Below are 21095 nucleotides of genomic sequence, written 5' to 3' on the forward strand. Positions count from 1 at the left end.
GCTAGGAGCCCCCGAACCAAGATGGGAGAATTGGAGTGCTTGGTCTTAGAGAAGAGCATTGATATAGTGAACATAACGGAGACCTGGTGGAATGGAGAAAACCAGTGGGATACGGTTATCCCTGGATATAAACTATATCGGAAGGACAGGAAAGGACGTATTGGTGGCGGAGTTGCTCTATACGTGAAAGGCGGCATTGAATCCAGCAAGCTTGAAACCCCAAAAGAGGCGGACTCCTCCACAGAATCGTTGTGGGTGGTGATACCATGCCCCAGGAGGAATTTAATACTGGGAACGATCTAACGTCCCCCTGATCAAAATGCTCAGGGAAACCTTGAGATGAGATATGAAATTGAGGAAGCATCCAAACTAGGAAATGTGGTAGTAATGGGTGACTTCAACTACCCAGACATATACTGGCCACATATGTGTTCCAGTCATGACAAAGAAGCAAAATTTCTAGATATTCTAAATGACTATTCCCTAGACCAGTTGGTCATGGAACCGACCAGAGGGACGGCAACCCTGGACTTAATCCTCAGTGGGGACCGGGACCTGGTGCGAGATGTAAGTGTTGTCGAACCGATTGGGAGCAGTGACCATAGTGCTATTAAATTAAACATACATGTAAATGGCCAATTGCCAAGAAAATCCAACACAGTCACATTTGACTTCAAAAGAGGAAACTTCACAAAAATGAGGGGATTGGTAAGAAGAAAGCTGAAAAACAAAGTCCAGAGGGTCACATCACTCAAAAATGCTTGGAAGTTGTTTAAAAACACTATATTAGAAGCTCAACTGGAGTGCATGCCGCAGATCAGAAAAGGTACCGCCAGGGCCAAGAAGATGCCAGCATGGTTAACGAGCAAAGTCAAGGAAGCTCTTAGAGGCAAAAAGTCTTCCTTCAAAAAATGGAAGTCTTGTCCAAATGAAGAAAATAAAAAAGAACACAAACTCTGGCAAAAGAAATGCAAGAAGACAATAAGGGATGCTAAAAAAGAATTTGAGGAGCACATTGCTAAGAACATAAAAACCAACAACAAAAAATTCTATAAATACATTCAAAGCAGGAGACCATCTAGGGAGGCGATTGGACCCTTGGATGATAAGGGAGTCAAAGGTGTACTAAAGAACGATAAGGAGATTGCAGAGAAGCTAAATGAATTCTTTGCATCTGTCTTCACAGTGGAAGATATAGGGCAGATCCCTGAACCTGAACTAACATTTGCAGGAAGGGATTCTGAGGAACTGAGACAAATAGCAGTAACGAGAGAGGAAGTTCTAGGCTTAATAGACAATATAAAAACTGACAAATCACCGGACCCGGATGGCATCCACCTGAGAGTTCTCAAAGAACTCAAATGCGAAATTGCTGATCTGCTAACTAAAATATGTAACTTGTCCCTCAGGTCCTCCTCCGTGCCTGAGGACTGGAAAGTGGCAAATGTAACGCCAATATTCAAAAAGGGATCCAGAGGGGATCCCGGAAATTACAGGCCAGTTAGCTAAACATCTGTCCCTGGAAAACTGGTAGAATGTATTATTAAAGCTAGATTAACTAAGCACATAGAAGAACAAGCTTTACTGAAGCAGAGCAAGCATGGCTTCTGCAAGGGAAAGTCCTGTTTCAGTAACCTATTAGAATTCTTTGAGAGTGTCAACAAGCATATAGATAGAGATGATCCAGTGGACATAGTGTACTTAGCCTTTCAAAAAGCGTTTGACAAGGTACCTCACCAAAGACTTCTGAGGAAGCTTAGCAGTCATGGAATAAGAGGAGAGGTCCTCTTGTGGATAAGGAATTGGTTAAGAAGCAGAAAGCAGAGAGTAGGAATAAACGGACAGTTGTCCCAATGGAGGGCTGTAGAAAGTGGAGTCCCTCAAGGATCGGTATTGGGACCTGTACTTTTCAACTTGTTCATTAATGACCTAGAATTAGGAATGAGCAGTGAAGTGGCCAGGTTTGCTGACGACACTAAATTGTTCAGGGTTGTTAAAACAAAAAGGGATTGCGAAGAGCTCCAAAAAGACCTCTCCAAACTGAGTGAATGGGCGGAAAAATGGCAAATGCAATTCAATATAAACAAGTGTAAAATTATGCATATTGGAGCAAAAAATCTTAATTTCACATATACGCTCATGGGGTCTGAACTGACGGTGACCGACCAGGAGAGAGACCTCGGGGTTGTAGTGGACAGCATGATGAAAATGTCGACCCAGTGTGCGGCAGCTGTGAAAAAGGCAAATTCCATGCTAGGGATAATTAGGAAAGGTATTGAAAATAAAACAGCCGATATCATCATGCCGTTGTGTAAATCTATGGTGCGGCCGCATTTGGAATACTGTGTACAGTTCTGGTCGCCTCATCTCAAAAAGGATATTCTAGAGTTGGAAAAGGTTCAGAAGAGGGCAACCAGAATGATCAAGGGGATGGAGCGACTCCCTTACGAGGAAAGGTTGCAGCATTTGGGGCTTTTTAGTTTAGAGAAAAGGTGGGTCAGAGGAGACATGATAGAAGTGTATAAAATTATGCATGGCATTGAGAAAGTGGATAAAGAAAAGTTCTTCTCCCTCTCTCATAATACTAGAACTTGTGGACATTCAAAGAAGCTGAATGTTGGAAGATTCAGGACAGACAAAAGGAAGTACTTCTTTACTCAGCGCATAGTCAAACTATGGAATTTGCTCCCACAAGATGCAGTAATGGCCACCAGCTTGCATGGCTTTAAAAGAAGATTAGACAAATTCATGGAGGACAGGGCTATCAATGGCTACTAGCTATGATGGCTGTGCTCTGCCACCCTAGTCAGAGGCAGCATGCTTCTGAAAACCAGTTGCTGGAAGCCTCAGGAGGGAAGAGTGTTCTTGCACTCGGGTCCTGCTTGCGGGCTTCCCCCAGGCACCTGGTTGGCCACTGTGAGAACAGGATGCTGGACTAGATGGGCCACTGGCCTGATCCAGCAGGCTCTTCTTATGTTCTTATGTTCTTAAGAGTATCTCCAAACTGGGTTAATGTACTATAACTGATAAATATGGTTCAGTGTTAGTAAGCATAAAATAATGCACACTGGAGCAAAAATCCTAACTTCATGTATACATTGGTGGAGTCTGAACTGGCTGTGACTGAGTGAAAAGATTTGCGGAGTTGTGGTGACTATTTCATTGAGCACATTGACCCAGCGTATGGCTGCTTTAAAAAATGCCAACTCCCGTGTCGGGGATTGTTAGGAAAGGGGTTGAAAATAAAACTGCAAAAACACTGTGCTGCCTTTATACAAATCTATAATATGGCCACACCTTAAGTGGATTTGTTGTGCTAGGGCAGCAGCCTGCTTTAATCCACTTTAATTGTGCAACTTTGAAGTTTGGTTATGCCCTTGGACCCCTCCCGCAAAACAGTGATAGTATGGAGGCACACAAAACAAAGTACTTCTTCACACAAAGCATAGTTAAACTATGGAATTCACTACCAGAAGATATGATGATAGTCACCAACTTGAAAATGGAAATGGACTGCCTTCAAGCCAATCCTGACTTATGGCGACCCTATGAATAGGGTTTTCAGGGTAAGCGGTATTCAGAGGGGGTTTACCATTGCCTCCCTCTGAGGCTAGCTCTCCCTGCTCAGCTTGCCACAGCTGCACAAGCCAGCCCCTTCCTTGTCCACAACTGCCAGCTGGGGGGGAACTGGGCTCCTTGGGTCTATGCAGCTTGCCCACGGCTGCACAGGTGGCAGGCCATGTAACCCCTGAGCCGCTCACTGTGGGGGTGATCTTGAGCTGGCCCTTGACACCCAGGAGACCTGAGCAGGGATTTGAACTCACAGACTCTGGACTCCCAGCCAGGCTCTCCTCCCCACTGTGCAATACCAGCTGGTATTAAAAGGGGATTAGACAAATTCATGGAAGATATCACTGTCTATGGCAACTAGTCTTGATGTCTACAGAATTACTTCCAGGATCAGATACAGTATGCCTCTGAATTACCAGTTCCTGGTGAACTATGAGAGTGCTATTGCCCTTAAATCCTGCTTCTGGGCTTCCCATTGGTATCTGCTTGGTCACTGTGAAAAACAGGAGCCTGGATTGGATAGGCCTTTTAATTCTTTAAATTTATTATTACATATATACCTCACCTTTCCTCCAAGGAGCTCAAGGTGGTGTACATCATTCTTCTCCCTCTCCATTTTATCCCCACAGCAACCCTGTGAGGTAGGTTAGGCTGAGAGATTGTGACTGGCCCAAGGTCACCCAGCAAGCTTTATGGCTGAGTGGGGTTTTGAGCCCTGGTCTCCCAGGTCCCAGTCTGACACTCTAACCACTATGCCACACTGGCTGTCACTGGCTGGACTGATCCAGCAGGGCTCTTGTTTTCTTATGATTAATGTAACCTTAGTGTAGATCCAAGGGATATGAGCCATTCAGCCCACCTAGCAATAAGTCAAAAGTTGAAATTCTATTAAAAATTATTAGAAGAGACAAGAGACTACAGCACCTTTCACACAACCAACTACACATAGAGCAAACACATAAGGGGGACCTGAATCACAGTGCAAGCACTCCCTGCTCTCCATGTCTTGATTTGTACACTTGCAATTTGTATGAGTACATCGGCTTGTACATGAGCAATATCTGTATCCTAGGAGCGTGTGTTTATTGCATGCCCGGTTGGTTGTGTAAAAGGTATTTCTACATAATGACATTTACCACTAATCTAAGTTATTATCTGACCTTACTGTGACCATATTAACTTAACTGATTATGTATATTTGAACTTTAACCAGTTGGGAAAGTGGGGGCAAAGAGTTCTACTAGTCTACATGCCTAATCACCAATGGCGAGCATCCACAGACAACCCACCCATTCAACAGAGCTGAGAGAGACTTCTGTGCACTGTCAGAGGCTCCCAGCTTTGTTCTGCAGCGTTGCCAGTTCTATACATTTCACCTACCTAATCAAGACATAAGAACTGATAGTAACTAATCAAAGTCAGTTCACATTTCTCTCTGCTAATTAAGTACTGTACTGAGGTTTGCAAACGTTTGCATGAATGCTACATTTGAAATTGCAACTGCAGCTGCTTTTCGTATGCAGTGTTTTGCAGAGTTGGTTATTGTTATTCAGTGAGGAGCTCTTTGCACTCGTTCAGAGGCCTTGTGTCTTACAGTTCTTGGCCTGAGGCAGTGCAGCAAGGAAAGCAAAAGTAGTGAAGCTTATTGGGTGGCCACAGAGGAAACCAGTGAATATTGTCCTGAACCCTTTAAAGAATGGGCAGGACAAAAATGCAATAAAAAAAAAATATCTGGGAAGTTTACAAGTGGGACACACGGATAATAGCACACTCCTATTATTTGCTTGCTCCCAACACTTGGAATTTAGAAAAAGAGCCAATGTTATTTGCATTTTAATATTTTTTTAACATCTCATTCCCCTCTGTAAAATGGACGGCTGTTTTCTGGAAAGTCTTCTGCAATGCTTAGTTCCATGTGTGGCTTAACTGAACTTTCTGAAGCCAGCTGCTCTGGACATAAGGCATTCTCCTGCTTTCCAGTTTGGCACAGTTGTAATCTAGGTTGTATAGATTTGTGGTAGCTGTATGTGATGTATGGCTGGTATTGACTGGTAGCTGATAGTGAGAGAAAAAACTTTCTGATCTTAATAGCGTTTTCAAGTTGTATCATGCAGACCACCAGCATTTTCCCATTTTTCCAGAAGGAAGGAAGGAGCGGCCTAGGATACAAGAGCAGACAGTAACAGTTTGGGCTCAATAAGACTGGAGCAGCAAAGAAACTCACCTGATTGAGAGCCAAGGCAGTGAAAATGTCTAACTAGAAGTATATTTGATGGGGGTGTTTTAACACCCATCTTGCAGCAATGGCCTTGTTTATGTTTTGTATATGCCTGCCACCATCACCCTCTTTACTTCTAACTTTGTCCAGGTGGAAAAGCAAGAGCTACAGGCTGGTTATCTGCCTAAGCGAAGGAGCATCCAGCAAGCAAGGAGACATACTCTGGCTTGAGTCACTGAAGGTTTGGGGTTTTTTAAAATGCAAAAAGAACAAATAGGATTCTTGAGGATGAAAGGGCTTCTTTTTGGTGCATGTTGGGAGATGGGTGACACTGTCCGTTTTTGACTGGGAATTTCCCCAACTCTTTCCCCATGGAAATCTGCCCTTTGTTCTGGGGAAGGAACAGAATATCAATAAACCAGGAGCAAGTCTGCAGTGTGGTTCTTGCATGCCAGGCGTGAGGAACCTTTTTCAGCCTGAGGGCCGCATTCCCTCATGTGCAACCTCCCCAGAGCCACTTCCGGGGGGGGGGGGGGAGGACAGAAAAACAAAAGTGGGTGGAGCAACAGCTTGGACTCTTACCTTTGCAAAGTAAAAGTCAGAAGTTTCTACATACACCCAACCCGCCGCCCCCTTCCTTCTTTCCTCCATCCAGGCAAACAAGAGGCATTATTCCAGTCATATAAATCCAATGTAGCCTTGGGGCAAGGGCTGTGGCCTGGGAAGAATCATATGGGGCAGTTTGAGAGGTCCAGGGGGGTTGCATTCAGCCCCCAGGCCAGAGGGTCCCCATCGCTGTTGTACAGCATCCTTAGCCCTGAGATTGCAGTTTGAGCCCTGGATGACCTGTTGATTCATTTTGTTCCATCTACTGCAGATAGCTTGTTTCCCAACCTGTGTGGCGATATCAATTGTCATCTGTTTCAAACGGGAGGGCGAGGGGGGGGCGGAGATAAAGAGGCTCTGATGAAAGACAAGACCAGGACTTCACAGCACATCTTATAGTAAATGTAGAGTTCGAAATAATTTTTCTTCCAAGTGGACTGTGTGTGTGTTTGTTTCGCCTTTCCTCTACCACAGGTGACTTTGTTTTCTTGCAAAAGACGCTTGGAACGGCTTGCAGGACTATTATCAGCAGAGAGCCTTCTGCACTTTAGGGCAAACTGTATCACATGGTAGTCAGGACAGCTGTCAGGATTTATCTGGCTGGTGCTGGTGGCCAGATGTTAAGGAGGACATTTCAGTAGCTGTGCAGAAGTGGGAATTTCTGCAGGGGCACCTTTTCTTACCTTTCTATGATAAGCTACACCTGCTGAAATTCCTTCTACTACATAACTGTTAAAGGTACAAAAGTTCTGTGGGCTTCCATTATATTCACATTTAGCCACTGGGCAACCAGTGGTTCCCTCCAATTCTGTGATAATGTGAACCAGAGGTGGCTAACTTTGTGGCCATCCAGATGATGTTACACTCTAGGTCCCATCAGCCCCAGCCAGAATGGCCAATAGGGGGTTTATAGCAAGTCTTGATATCTATAATCTTACACAAGAGGGGTGGTGTGATGGTACCAGGAAGGAAGATATCCCTGCCTCTCCCCAGTTCTGATTTGGTTGCTCAAGTCATGGGGCTTGCCCTACGAAGCAGCAGCGGTGCAGAAGGAAATTTCCTCTGAAGTTTTAGGTGACTGAATTGAACTCACACTGACTCAGACGTAGCCAGTTGCAAAATGCCCAGCTGGTGATGTTAATGTGTTCAGCTGCATGAACTGAGATTTGAACCACACCCTTGGGCATGGGGCCTCCACCAACTCTAAAGGGAAATGAATGCCAGCCTGTAATTATCTCTGGCTGTTTGAATACAAGACTGGGACTGAAAAGTGTACATTATTGCATATTAAAGGCATTCAAAGAAGCTCATTTACTCAGCATCACCTTTCCCCTTAACGCTACAAGCAATTCAAGCAGGAAATGTTGTCATCTAAAGGTCAGGTTGAAAAGATAGGCCTCCCTTTTTCCTGGTTGGTTGGGCAACTTCATGAAAGGCATGGAAGCACTGGAATGAGAGCTTAACTCTGGGGAATTAGAATTGGAACAGGTGGTCTTGTACTGGACAAGGAGGCTGGTTGGGCAAGAACCAACTGGGAGATCTGAGCATATGTTTTTGAGGTTTTTTTTGTAAGTTGCTTTGAGTTTCATTCTGAAAAAAACAACTAACAAATATCATTAATAATAAATAAATAAACAAATAAGGGATGTTGGGGCAGTCTTTACTGCCTGCCTGATGCCTTTCTAGTCATTCTCAACGTGTATATATGTAACTTGAGCGAATTTTTGCAAAAACACTATAAAACTCTAGAGTTCTCTCCTTCTAAGGAAATGGTCTCTGGAATGGCTAACATGAAATTAGGAAAGAGGGAGCCGAACAGTGAGATGGGTATTCATGGCTTCCTCTGTCTGGGCCCGTGCTAAGGATATGTCAGGGCCCCATAATTTGGAATGTCCAGTGATGTCACCAAAAGATACCAACAGAAAGACTGTCAAATTCAAAAATCAACCATTTTATTATAAACAAAAAATACTTCAGATCAGCATAAAACAGACATTCAGTTCCATATTAGAAAGAAATTGGTTTTTCAGTACATAAAGTATGGAAATATTAAATGAAAAAGCAAACAAAGAAGCTACACACACACACACACACATCAAGAGCACAGGAGCTTAAACAATTCACATTAACCTTCACAGTCTCTGCTGTTCAGACATTTGGTTTTCCAGTTTCAAACAAGGGCAAGAAACTCTTTTGCTTGCTACAATCTGATGGTTTGCTAGTGTAACTGCTACTTGAATATTACTAACACATGGTGAGGCTAACCTCAAGCCAATTAAGCTGAAGGACTAAGATGGAAGCCAATTTAGTCCCAAATTATCAAAAGAAATAAAGTGGCTTACATCTCACAACATAAAGCTACGTAAGAGTTAAGCCATACTAATACCCCTTTTAAAGGGGGGGGGGCTTTTTGCCCTTTTACACATAAGGAAATGCAGGCAGAGGAGAATGGGAAGGACTTGTCCATTGCACTCGCAATGAATCTAGCAGTACAATCCTATGCATATCTACTCAGAAATAAGCCCCACTGAATTCAATGGGACTTTCTCCAAGGGAAGTATAGGTCTGCAGTCTAATTTGAAGTAAAGAACAGAAACCAGGATTCCCAATGAGCAGGTTGCTGCTCAGACTGCTGGACTGCATACTCTGGTCAACATCCACAATAATTCCAGCCCACACAACAAAGCAGGGAGGGAGGGAGAAAGAATGCACCCTAGATATAATCTATACTGCACAAAAAAGCAAAAGCAAAACACATTTTATTTTCAAGTAATGCAACAATCCCTTAACTTACCAGAAGATTAACTAAGTACATTAAAAACACATACCTGTACCCACAATTCAAAATACCCCTTGAAAGGTTTTTCAGAAATAATTTAGCACAGATGAAAATAAAATACTGCAAAGAGCTCTTGATACTCCTAGGTATGTTAAAAAAAAGTTTAAGGCACATCAAAATACTTGTCTATATACCAAAAAATGACTGAACCAACATGGGAACTATTTGGTTGCTTATGCTTTCCTCCTGCATTCACATAGCTCAAGTTTATAATCTTAACACCTGAGTCAATAGCACTCATTTACTTTTGTGAGAGAGCACTCAGACATGACCACATAGGCAGCATCAGTTAGAGAGGCTGTACTATGCAGGTGATCCACCATGAGGAACAATTTATTTATTTATTGCTGCCCCCAATTTCTTCCAGATGCAGTTTAGAGCAAGGATAAATATTCATACCTTCCACTGTCTGGGCATTATGAGAGAGGCAAACAATAACCCAATTACTTGGCACGGCTGCTGTTGGACATAGCAAGCTCCTTGTGATGGAGGAGCACATACATGGATTCAGGAATGTGAAGAGGCATCCCACCAATACTGCTATATTCCAAACATCCTATGTCAGATTCAGTGCACATTTGTGGGTGCACATTTGTGGGGGTGGAATGAAGAGGGGAAAGATCCCACTCTATGAACCTTTCTTGAACTAGTCCCATGAAAACAAGGACTGTTTCACTCACCACACAGCAATAAACTCAGGGTGCCACTAAGTGCACTCCTAGTCATCTGATAAGTATGCCTTCAAACAGGTTTGCCATCTTCACTCTTCACCTTTTTAGGAATACACCTAAAATGAAACAAAGAGGCCCTACATAGCTCTCTGCAAACGTGTTTTCCTCCACTCCTTCTGCTCCTCATGTGGCTCTTTAAGCAAAGGGGGGGAAATGAAGTGGGTACAAGAGAGTAAACTCTGCATGAAGTTATAGCCTCTCCACATACCAAGCTGGTCAAGTGAAAGCCATAAAGTGCACGAGGGCTTTTCAACATTTCCTTGTATTGCTCTCTGAAAATGAAGAAGTGTCTCAGGTGGCACAACTGGTCTTTAGCTAACTGGATTGTTCTGCCCCTGCTTTCACTTGCGACAAAAAAAAGTCACAGTTGATGACAAGTTGCCTTGGCAGCTGTCGCCACTTCACACCAGAGGGATGCTCAGGAGAAGCTTAATCATAAGAGCACCGATGGGTAAGGCCCAACATCCCTCTAGACCAGCATCCTCTTCCCAGCAGTGTCCAGCCAGATGCTTCTGGGAAGCATACAAATAGGGAGTGAAGGAAACATTGTCCCCCAGTAATTGGTAGTGAGGTGTATACCATTGCTGAACATGGAGGTTTCATTGAGCTATCATGGCTAATAGACACTGATCAGCCTTCACCAGCCTGATGCTAATGCCCTCCACATATTTTGGACTACAAGCTCCCATCAGTCCCAGACAGTAACCTCCCTATCCTGGGCTGGTGAGTTGTAGTCCTAAACATCTGGCACCAAGCTGAGGACCGTTACCACTGATGGACCCTTGTCCTCTGGGAACTGGACTAAAATTTCAGGGAATCTGACCTGTTTTTTTAAAGTGATTTGAGGCAGCAACTATCACTACATCTGATGGCATAAGTTAATTATACACTGGATGAAGAACGTCCTTTCGCCTGTCCTGAATCTACTGCCAAGCAGTTTTATTGTTACAAGAATTCTCTCTGTCTGCTTTCTCCAAGCCATGCATAATTTCACAAAACTTATCTTCTCTGAACTACCAGTCATCTAAAAAGGCTCAAATGCTTCAGCCTTTCCTTGTGTACTCCAACCCCTCCATCCTTTCGGCTTTCTTTTTTTGCACTCTTGTGGGGTGTTGATCATTGCCCCTTTCACCCCAAATGGTACCTCACGTATCTTTTCCCCATTACCAATTGGCAGCAACATCCGCTGCCATCAGACGTACCGTGGCCAAAGCCGTCTGGCTCACCAGCACTTCCCAGCAGTGTATAAACTACAAGGAGCAGGAAGGGCAAGAGGCTGTCATATTGATGGAGTTTGAAAAATTGTGTTGTGGGGCGGGTTAGTTATTAATGTTGTTATTAATTGGTAGAGTGGTGCTTAGATGAATGGTGGTCTTATTGATTGTATACTGTATTTTATTGTATTAATGTACGTCGCCTAGAGTGGCCGTTAATTCGGCCAGATAGGCGACTCATAAATAAAATTTTATTTATTTATTATTATTATTTAAACAGATCCCATGCAGTCTTTCACTTTGCACCAAAACAGCACAAATGCTACAGTGGAAGAAATAAGTTGTTTTGAGCCCACACAGCCCTTTATAGCACAACCCTATACATGTCTACTCAGCCAAGTTCCACTGAGTTCAGTGGGGCTTACTCCTAGGTAAGCAGGTACAGGGTCGCAACCTTTAATAGCATCGCCTCCTTTAGTTTTCTGTTTGTGTTTTGCTTTCTTGTTGGATTGGATTTGTCTCTTTGCTCAACCTCTGTGCTAATTGATGAGCAATTCAAATGTAAATCAGCTGAATAGTTGGGCAAAAGAGAGCAATTCAATGATTCCACTCTACCAGCTGCTGCAAATGCTAGCCTAACGGGATTTAGTCAGGACCCTGCCCTCAGTAAACAGAGGACAGGAGAGAAAACCTACTTGGGCAACTTGCCGTACAACTCTCAGTGGAAGGTCAACAAGAATTAGCTTCTCTTACCCTTTCTACTGATATGAATAATCAAAGGGTAGCATTTTGATGTAACATTTTACATTACTTGACACACAATGCTTATCACTACAACGACAAGATGCTAAGAAGTGGAAGTGAAACTTTTAAAATTATGCCTTGCATGACAAAAAGGAGTGCACTAAGGAGGGAAACAATGCAAGACATAAATGTAAAAATAAATGAAATTCATCTGCCAAAATTTCCTCTCCCTGGTATAGAAGCAGTGTCCTTTTTTATGTCAGGCGATCACATTTACCACTGTAAGTGCTCCCCCCTTTCATGTGTAGCAAATAGTGAGATAATCAAACCAAGTGTGCATATGCTGTACTCTTTGTCACCCTATTAAAAAATCAGTGTCAAATGGCTGTGCAAGCAACTCCCCTGTTTGGAAGCAGCTACTTCCATGGATTGCAGAAGTGGCATGATAGCTGCCTCTCCCTCCTCCCTTCTGGAGCTCTCTTGCAAGGGAGCTGTTAAGAAGCCCCTTTTTTCCGCCCAGTATCTACAAGGCAAGGGGTGGCAGAAAGGAATGTTAAAAAGAAAAAAGATAGATGTAGGTGGCAGTGAAGTAGATATTTATGCAGGAGTAGAACAAGTGGTAGGAAGAAATGCTGCCCTGATATATCAAGAAGAGCATAAAGCTCCCTCCAAAGGAAATACAGCTCTTTCATGACCCTTTAACCCCAGCTCTTAGTTGAACCTTGAGGAATCTGTATGAACTTCAGCTGCCATATTATGCAGCATAGGATCTGTTATTACAAACACCAACAAACACACCACCCTACATCTAAAGCAAAATCCATTCTTCCAGCACATAAGAGCAGTTTGAATCTGTGACACAGCTTTGGTTCAAATCCCTCCCATTTCCTCTTTCCTGTTAGGAAGAGTCCCTTTGGCACATTCATTTTCACCCTCAAAACATGTCCATTTTCCCACTCTGTTTACAACTAAATCTGTTTTGGAGCCATCAAACAACCAGCTCCTCTGGGCAGTTTTTCTACACGGGCATCTCAGAATCCTGTATAGACCTCTTGCTTTCTAAATCAGTGTCCAAGTCAATGGCGGCTGGCTCCCATTGGGACTTGTGGGGCAAAAGGCAAGAAGGCCAGCAGTAGCCAGGGGCAGAGCCAATGACAGGCAGAGCCAACTAACCCCAGGTTTTCCCCCATCCTCCTCCTCCTTCCTGCTGAGTTCTACAAGAGCAACACTCAGGCTAAGGAGGAGGCCACTGACAGGCAGGACCACTAGCCCCTGGGCTGGTTGTAAGAATGGAGGCCAGCAGCTAAGGGCAAATGAGGTTGGTGGGGCACTTGCCTAATGTATCAGTCCCAGTCAGGAAAAGAGCAGTCATGACACCAGAACATGGACAGATGGAAAAGACTATCTCAGCTCCAGTTAATAACATCAACCCCTAATTCTGGGACTGACCAGCTGGCTGGTTTGCCACCCTTACAAAATGCATTCTCCTTTCCAGTCCCTGTCCCCTAACTTCTGCACCCACTCCTTGCACTGTCTCCAAGGGATATCAGACCCCCTTGTCCAGTTTCTCTACAAGAAAAAGAGACAGGACGGTTCTCCCTCCATTCATTAAAGGCACCAGCCTCAAGAGCAAGGGAGAAGGAGAGCTGACCCAGACGTGTAGTAAGTACAATTTCTGAGAAAGGGAGTCCATGTTTTGGTGCAACTCTATTGGCTCAGTCCTCCAATCAGTTGCAGAGAAGCCAGATGTTGGGATGTTCTACCAGCTTCTAATGAGAGAGAGAGAGAGAGAGAGAGAGAGAGAGAGAGAGGCAGCCCCCTATGAAGTCAAAGTTACAGGCCTTAAATACATTGTTTCAAAAGACAGTACTGAGATGGGTTAGAGTCATCACCTTGAGCATCCGGAAAGCATTGCTTGGTAGTTAGTTAAACAGAACATTAAACATGTGCTCAGGTTATTTGAAAGAGAAAGAAGAGAATAAGAGAGATGAAAGAAAGCAGACCTTCAGCCAGTCTTGTAGCTACCGTCACCAGTCCGAATTGTCCGGGACAAGATGGTCTCCTTGGCAACTTTCTTGCGGTCACTGGCCAAGCCAAGGTAGCACATAAGATCAATGAAAGCTGTTGTGAAATTCCACTGCCAACCAAATTCACTGGTGGAGTAATCAAAGGGGAAAGTATGGTGGTAGTTGTGGAAACCTTCACCTATGGACAGAAAAAAGGAAGAGAAATAGTAAGGGACAAGGTTGTGTATGTACTTAGGAACTAGACTTTTGGAAACCAGCCAACTCTAGTCAATATCCCAAGACTTGCAGCAGGGGAACTGAAGCTTGAATCTCTTTGCTTCCTGCTAAAGCCTTTACTTCACTACCTTTCAATTTGTCATCTGTTAGCCTCAGATATTTCTGTAGAGGAATGGGCACTTTACTCTGCACTATTCCCATACATTCTTTAAAAAAACCCACTATTTTTCACAAGAAGCATAAAACTTTTTTGTAAATTCTGTGATGCTTCCATTGGAAAATAGTAAAGGAGGAGATAACTGCCACAGAAATATGCTTGCTTAAAAGGAAGGAGTCATCCTTTTGCAGGGCCGCAAACCTATATACCCTTGTTAAAAAGGGAGCCCCATTAAAGTCACATTGCTGAATGCACAGATATTGGAAAAGGCTATCTCTTATTGGAAAAGAATTATGGGGAGGGAAGCAGTGGTGTTTCAAGGGGAACCTGTACTAATGTTTCTTATTTCTCCTCTCTCTCTCAGTCATGAAATAAGAGTTAAAGCAAATTAAGGCTTTATTAAAATGAAGTAAATGTTTATTAGAAAATGACCAGAGGCTGAGAAGCCTCCTCAGAAGTATATCAGGGCCTCTTTTTATTGGGGTGGAAACTAGGCTTTTATTAGCCAACACTAAGAAGCAGTTGCTGTCAACAAAGTCTAAGAAGCCCAGATCAAGATAGTGGCATTTTACTCTAGATTCACTGCAAATGATTATTCAGTTTCAGGTTCAGACAGGATACATATTATCACAGTTCTAACTGAATAAAATATGGGAGATTTGCAGGATGTTCTTAACTGCCAATTTGCTGCTGCAACCACCATTTAAAGTACCACTGGAGGATTGACATGCCCATAGCAGCACTTTATTTATTACATTTATATACCACCTCATAGCCAAGGCTCTCTGGGCGGTTTACAGCAATTAAAAACATTAAAAACAAATATACAAATTTTAAAACACAAAAAACAATTTAATTTTTTTTAAAAAAAATAAGAACAGTTTAAAAACACATGCTAAAATGCCTGGGAGAAGAGGAAAGTCTTGACCTGTTGCCAAAAAGATAACAGTGTTGGCGCCAGGCGCAACTCATCAACAACATCATTCCATAATTTGAGGGCCACCACTGAGAAGGCCCTCAGACTTTGATATTAGGTCTAGATTTGTTTCTTGATGGAAGATCATGTAGCAGTTCTAAGCACTTGAGGGGAACCAGAACTGGAGGGGGCTAATATAAGCAATTCAAGAATTAACTTCTGTCATCTGGGATAGAAAGAATTATAGAAAAAGTTAGCCAGATCGCTCTTCTCCTATCCAGTCAGATAGCCATACGACATGGAAAGGGATAAACTAATGAGATGAGGATACCATCAATGTGCATGGAATTACATCCACTATAATTACAATATCCAGCTCCCCTGAGGATATTACAATTTAAAATTCCAATACAGAGGATGAAAGGAGATTAAGGATAATACATTAGGCTTCTTGCATAATCACTCAAACTGCAGTAATAAGTTGTTACCTAATAAACATTAGAATAAATAATATGTAACAAGAAAACTGTTACCTCAGACATTAGAGAGAGATAAAACTATGTCAAGTGGGAAAATGTAAGCAGAAATGCATTCTATGGATGCTGTTGGAGACCAAATAAGTGACCTGAATGAAGAGGCTGGCCTTCCAGAATAACTGGCTCTGAGTGTCTCACAGTAAGGGCAGTTCTTCAGTTCCCTTCCTTACAAACATAACCAGAGAGATGTCAGCTGTCTGGACCATCTGATTGTGAATATGAGTCTAGGTGATTTGCAAAGAATGAACAAACAGATGAGGGAGTGCGAAGTGTAGGGTGATGCCCATCAGCAGTCCCATCAGTTCTGTACTACTGGAAATAAATGACCCTGGGGCTCCTCCTGATTAATGTCATCATGATGCTTCACTGATGGACTCCTTGAGCTCAGCAGCACAGAATACTGAATGAATGCAGAATACTGGAGTGTGAACTCAAACCCTTTGTAGATCCAGATGGGGATAATGCCATTTCTAGGAACTTTCCTGAAGCAATATCAGCTGATTTCAGGGGCCTTCTAACCTGAGGTCAATTCATTCATGCGAGCAACACTTGAAAAGCAGCTGGGGAAAAGCTGCTTCCATTTTTCCCACATAGAGCTTTTTGCTACATAGTATCACTGATTTGTCACAATCCTCCCTTTCTGCGTCCTCCAAATGGAGGTCAGGTTGTAAAGTATCTGATATACATGGTGAACAGTGACACAGAAATAGCTTGACAATGAAGCTAACTCTCCAAGTAGCACCTTTCAAAATACAGAGCTATCAACACTGCTATTTTCTATGAAGTTGTAGGCCTGAGTCTCCCTAATGGAAGGGGGAGATAAGTTGGTTAAACCTCTCCCTCAGCTGGGGGCAATCAACTGAGGGCGGGGGTCTTGGCTCTAGGATTGAGCAGGCAAAAAGGGGGGGGGGAAGGCACCAAACCACTTTATTTAGACTGAAGATGGAGAGGCTCAGAATATATAAAGACTGAAAATGAGGGAATTGTCCCTTTTAGTCACCCACAGAAACAAGTTGAGCAACATACAGCTCATGTAGCCTCTCCCTCCTGGGCTAATTAAGACCAGAAAAGAAAAGAGGACATCTTACCTAGCCTAAACCCTCTTTGGGAGAACCATGGATTGTCAGTTTGTTGCATCTAATCTTCTGGCTCCCATGGATAGATATCTCAGCTTTGAACCCAACCAATGGACAACCTTGCTTGACACAATCTCTGCCACTCAGACATTCTGGAAAACTGCTCCTAAAGCTCCCTCACAATGTGGGCCCTGATCCTGCCAGTGCTCAGTTCAGAGGTGCTTGTAGCCAAGGCTGATATTGCAGCCAAATGTGGCCTCTATGGCCAAACAAACAAACAAAAAGCCTGAATTAGATTCCCAGACCAAGGCAGAATTCCTGCTCATGTCTGAATCCATATGCAGAAAAGCCCACTGTGAAAGTGCCACTCAATTCACACTTTAGATTCCTAAGATCACTGGCCCTCTTCTGTTCCTCTAATAACAACATAATCCAGTGTGCAAAAAGAGAAATATGTTCCAACTTCACGGCTTCAACAAATGATTCATTTATCCTTCCTTGCCCGCAGAGCTTGGAAAAGTTACTTTTTTGAACTACAACTCCCATCAGGCCAATCCAGTGGCCATGCTGGCTGGGGCTGATGGGAGGAGTAGTTCAAAAAAGTAACTTTTCCAAGCTCTGCTTGCCCCTAATTCATCTTCACCACAACAATTGCAATATTTGCTTTCAGAATAATGCCTCCCAGTTAAGCAAAGCAGCATGCAAAGCAGGATAACAAACATTTTGTGACAAATTAAAGTTATCTGTATAATTCTGTATGCATTTTCTTTGCTCAATTTATTTTGTGACAGGTATGTACAGTGCAAAAACTCATTTATCTAACGTACCTTTGTAAAGTGCTTGTTGGGACTATATTAGTAACAGCAACAGGATGTTCTGCCATGCTAACCATGAAATATAGTAATATCTGTAATGATCCCACCCGAGTAAGAACTCCATTTGGATGCAACATGAGCATGCACATGAACATGCAAGTGTACCTTGTAATGAACAGGCACTGCCTCAGCAAAAAAGGTACAACAGAGCCAAGAGTAGAGATGCAGGCAAAGCTCTGTGGGATTGGGCTCAGAAATTAATTTAGGGCTCATAAAATCTTGCATGAAGAGCAGCATGCCAGGAGACCAACATGGAGAGGGGAAAATCTTATCTCCCCCCATGCTGATGCTGCCCTTGGCCATGAATGGCCTTAAGGGGAAGGGGAAGAGGGCATTTGAGGGAATGGGGCTATAGCAGGAGGGGATTTGTTTTCTGAGTCTTGCAGCTGATTCCAAAACTGAATGTATTTGCTTTACTTTCAGAAATAATATGTCTGATTTCTGAATCAGTTCTGAGATGAACATGGGTAAAGTTCACCCATCCCTAGATTGGAACTAACAAGCGTACAGAAAATTGACATCTGTGGAATGGGCATGTCTCTTCAGAAAACCATTGTAGAAGATGGCTGAACACATACAACTTTCCTGGGCTTGCATCAGATTGGCTCAGAAAAATAAGCAGAGATACTTACTAAAAGAACTGAAATAACTCTGCTTATTTTCATGCTAATCAGACTTTGAAAGTCACCCAATTCTAGCCACCGTTCACCATTAACTTTTGAAGTCAGAGAAGCAGCATTCCAGTTTAGGCAGAGGGAAGGAAAAAAATACTTCCCTCCGTCTCCTCTCTGTTGCTTGAACATGCTGGTAGCATGCCAGAAAAAAGGGCGTCTGTAGCCCTTGGAAAATATAATTTTCCCATGGGAAACTCCAGTGTCAATGGCCGTTGGAAAAAATACATTTCCAAAAGGCCACTGTGTGCTGTAGTCTTAATGCACTGCTAGGTACTGGACATCCCTCCTTTGCCCTCCCCACAGCTAGAATCAGGCCCTGCTACTGCTTCTGCTATCACATTGGGGGTTGTGGGTAAACTAGGAATACTTCTCTGGTTTAGATTTTAATCTGAGCTGGGGAACAATTTGGGCTCTAATGCTCACCTCTTTTATGAGCCCAAGAAGCTTGTATCTGGACTCTGGCTTGTCCGCCTTTGCTAGCATCTCTAGAGACGGCTGTTTAGCTATGACTATATGCAAGTAAGAATATGGCAACAGGATGACTACTTGTGTATTAGGAAAATGAAACAGGAAATGGGCACAGCTTGGGGGTCATGGATAAAAGGCAGACAAAAGGAACAGGCTGAGGTAGAATCCCATGCAGCTCCACCTTGAGCTGGAAAAGATTCCGAAAGGACTTGCTAAGTCAAGTGCTCTACATCTGAAGCCATTAAGAACTGTTGTGGGAGTGGTGAGAACAGACAATAGCAGCCCCCAACCCTCTGCACCCTCTACATACCTAAGGCTCCAAGTACGACAAGGCGGTTTTCTCTGGGGTTGATGTGCTGATCATATGGCCGGTTGCCATACATATGAGCTGCACTGTTCACCAGCCAGGTGGCATTGAGGATTGCTGCATAGCGGAGGACTGCAGCCAGTAAGAAGCTATTGTAAAAGGATTCTCCCCAGTAGTACCAAGGCACAAAAGCAGGTAGGAAGAAGCACATGATCACCACAGAGGACTTATAATACCTGGGAGGAAAGATGGATGGATTACAAACATATTGTGTGTGTTTAAGGTCACATGAGAATTCTAAAGTGTACAAAAACTGAGCTTTGAGTAGCCTCTTGTTCTTTCTGCAGGATTTCACCCTACAGTAAATATTTGTAATTAATTTCAAACTTAGCGATTTTCAGCTTAAAACAAAAAGTTGTAAAGGTTTAAGCTACTGTAAAGATTCAAAATTTGAACCTTTAGTTCTTATGGCTATGAATGCTTTTCCGGTTTTCAGTGCATGTAGAAATCCATTTCCTTTCTTCTAGAATGCAAAGAGAAAGCAAAGCCAAAGGGCTCTTAGCAGTTAGGATAGATACAGGGATGGCCAAGTTTCAGACCCTCTGAACTTAATATAACAACATCCAAAAGTATGCAAGTCACAAGACATGCACAACCATTATGTATCACACACAGAAAACACTGGTTTGTATAATTAAGTTTCTTGTTGTGGCAGCTTTTCCAGTGTATGCTGAAAGTAGCATTTGTCAAGTTCTGTAGTGTGATTTTAATGTCCATCCACCACCAGCAGCCTTAATTCTGATCCAGGATGTATTCAGAGGAAAAGGTTTGTGCGATTTGTCTCATAGTGGCATTTCAGGTTGCTTGCTTTGTAGCCAGTGTGTCATGCAGTGCTGGTAAGGCTCTATTCCTTGACAGCTAGTGTGAAATTGTCCATTAGCCTGAAAACTTCAATTTGTTAAAATTCTTGCATTTATAATAACTTGATGTTATAGAGGATACTTCCATGACCTTTAGAGGCACAGATTAATTTCCCCTCTCTTCCTATCAGACAACTGATGGACATGGATGGAAAAAAGGGGAGTAAGGCCCCTTCTCCAAGCCTTCTGCTGCTTCTCCCTGCTTCCTCTTTGCTCTCCCAAATGCAGAGCTTGGAACTAATTAGTTAGGAAAAATGAATTGCTTGTAATTGCTTTTGGGGGGATTGAGTAAGTAATTTATTTACATTTCGATCATAACAGAACAAGGAATAATTTTATTACTTTTGAGGTGTAACTAATGTTTCCAGCATTACTTTTGGGCATTACTGGGGGGGGGGAGTAGGGGAAGTCTTCTGCTCCTCTGATTTGTGGATGAAAACCATGCACCTCAAACTGAGCTTCTGCACAACGTCACTCCTCCCTTGTGCTCTGAGAGTCTTTAGGAGGCAACAAGAGAGGAGGTGGAGAGCGAGACGGAGGGTGGAGTTGAGAGAAAAAATGGTTAAAATGGATGGTAGTGGTGAAGAATGGAATGGAGGGAGAAAGGAGCCAGAAGGCAAGGATGTGGATGAAAGAGGCAGCAGTGAAATGGAGATGAAGAACTGTGGAGGTAAGAGACGACAATGTGTGCGTGTGTGTTAATACTGTGCTTGCACTTAGTGTGCAAAGCAGCCTCTGCCACCCTCCCTGGCTACTTTGCTGCATTTGCCATGTTTTATCATTTTTGCACCCAAGGGGAAAATGTTTGCTTGGATGGTGTGCCTTAGTTGCAGAGCTTGGATAAGTTACTTTTTTGAACTACAACTCCCATCAGCCCAATCCAGTGGCCATGCTGGCTGGGGCTGATGGGAGTTATAGTTTTTAAAAAAGTAACTTTTCCAAGTTCTGCTTAGTTGGTGGTAGGGCAGGGTCTGGAAGGTGGTTGAGTAAGAGAGACAACA

The 21095-nt window shown here is 43.1% G+C and overlaps 1 protein-coding gene across 2 annotated transcripts in view; it reads right to left on the minus strand.

The window, feature by feature from the left end:
- The window catches only part of SCD (stearoyl-CoA desaturase), a 39646-nt gene that overhangs the window by 4641 nt on the left and 13910 nt on the right, over nt 1-21095 (minus strand). For both annotated transcript variants that reach the window (XR_009763874.1, XM_061634678.1), the window contains exons 5-6: nt 19178-19410; nt 13926-14127 (exon numbers count right to left, since the gene is read on the minus strand). Coding sequence is in view for 1 of the 2 variants with exons in the window: in XM_061634678.1 (XP_061490662.1) it covers nt 13928-14127; nt 19178-19410 (433 nt within the window). In the remaining variant the exon portion in view is untranslated. The remainder of the gene's footprint in view (nt 1-13925; nt 14128-19177; nt 19411-21095) is intronic.

Source organism: Rhineura floridana, chromosome 7, assembly GCF_030035675.1.
Source record: "Rhineura floridana isolate rRhiFlo1 chromosome 7, rRhiFlo1.hap2, whole genome shotgun sequence".
In the NCBI taxonomy this organism is placed as follows: Eukaryota; Metazoa; Chordata; class Lepidosauria; order Squamata; family Rhineuridae; genus Rhineura; species Rhineura floridana.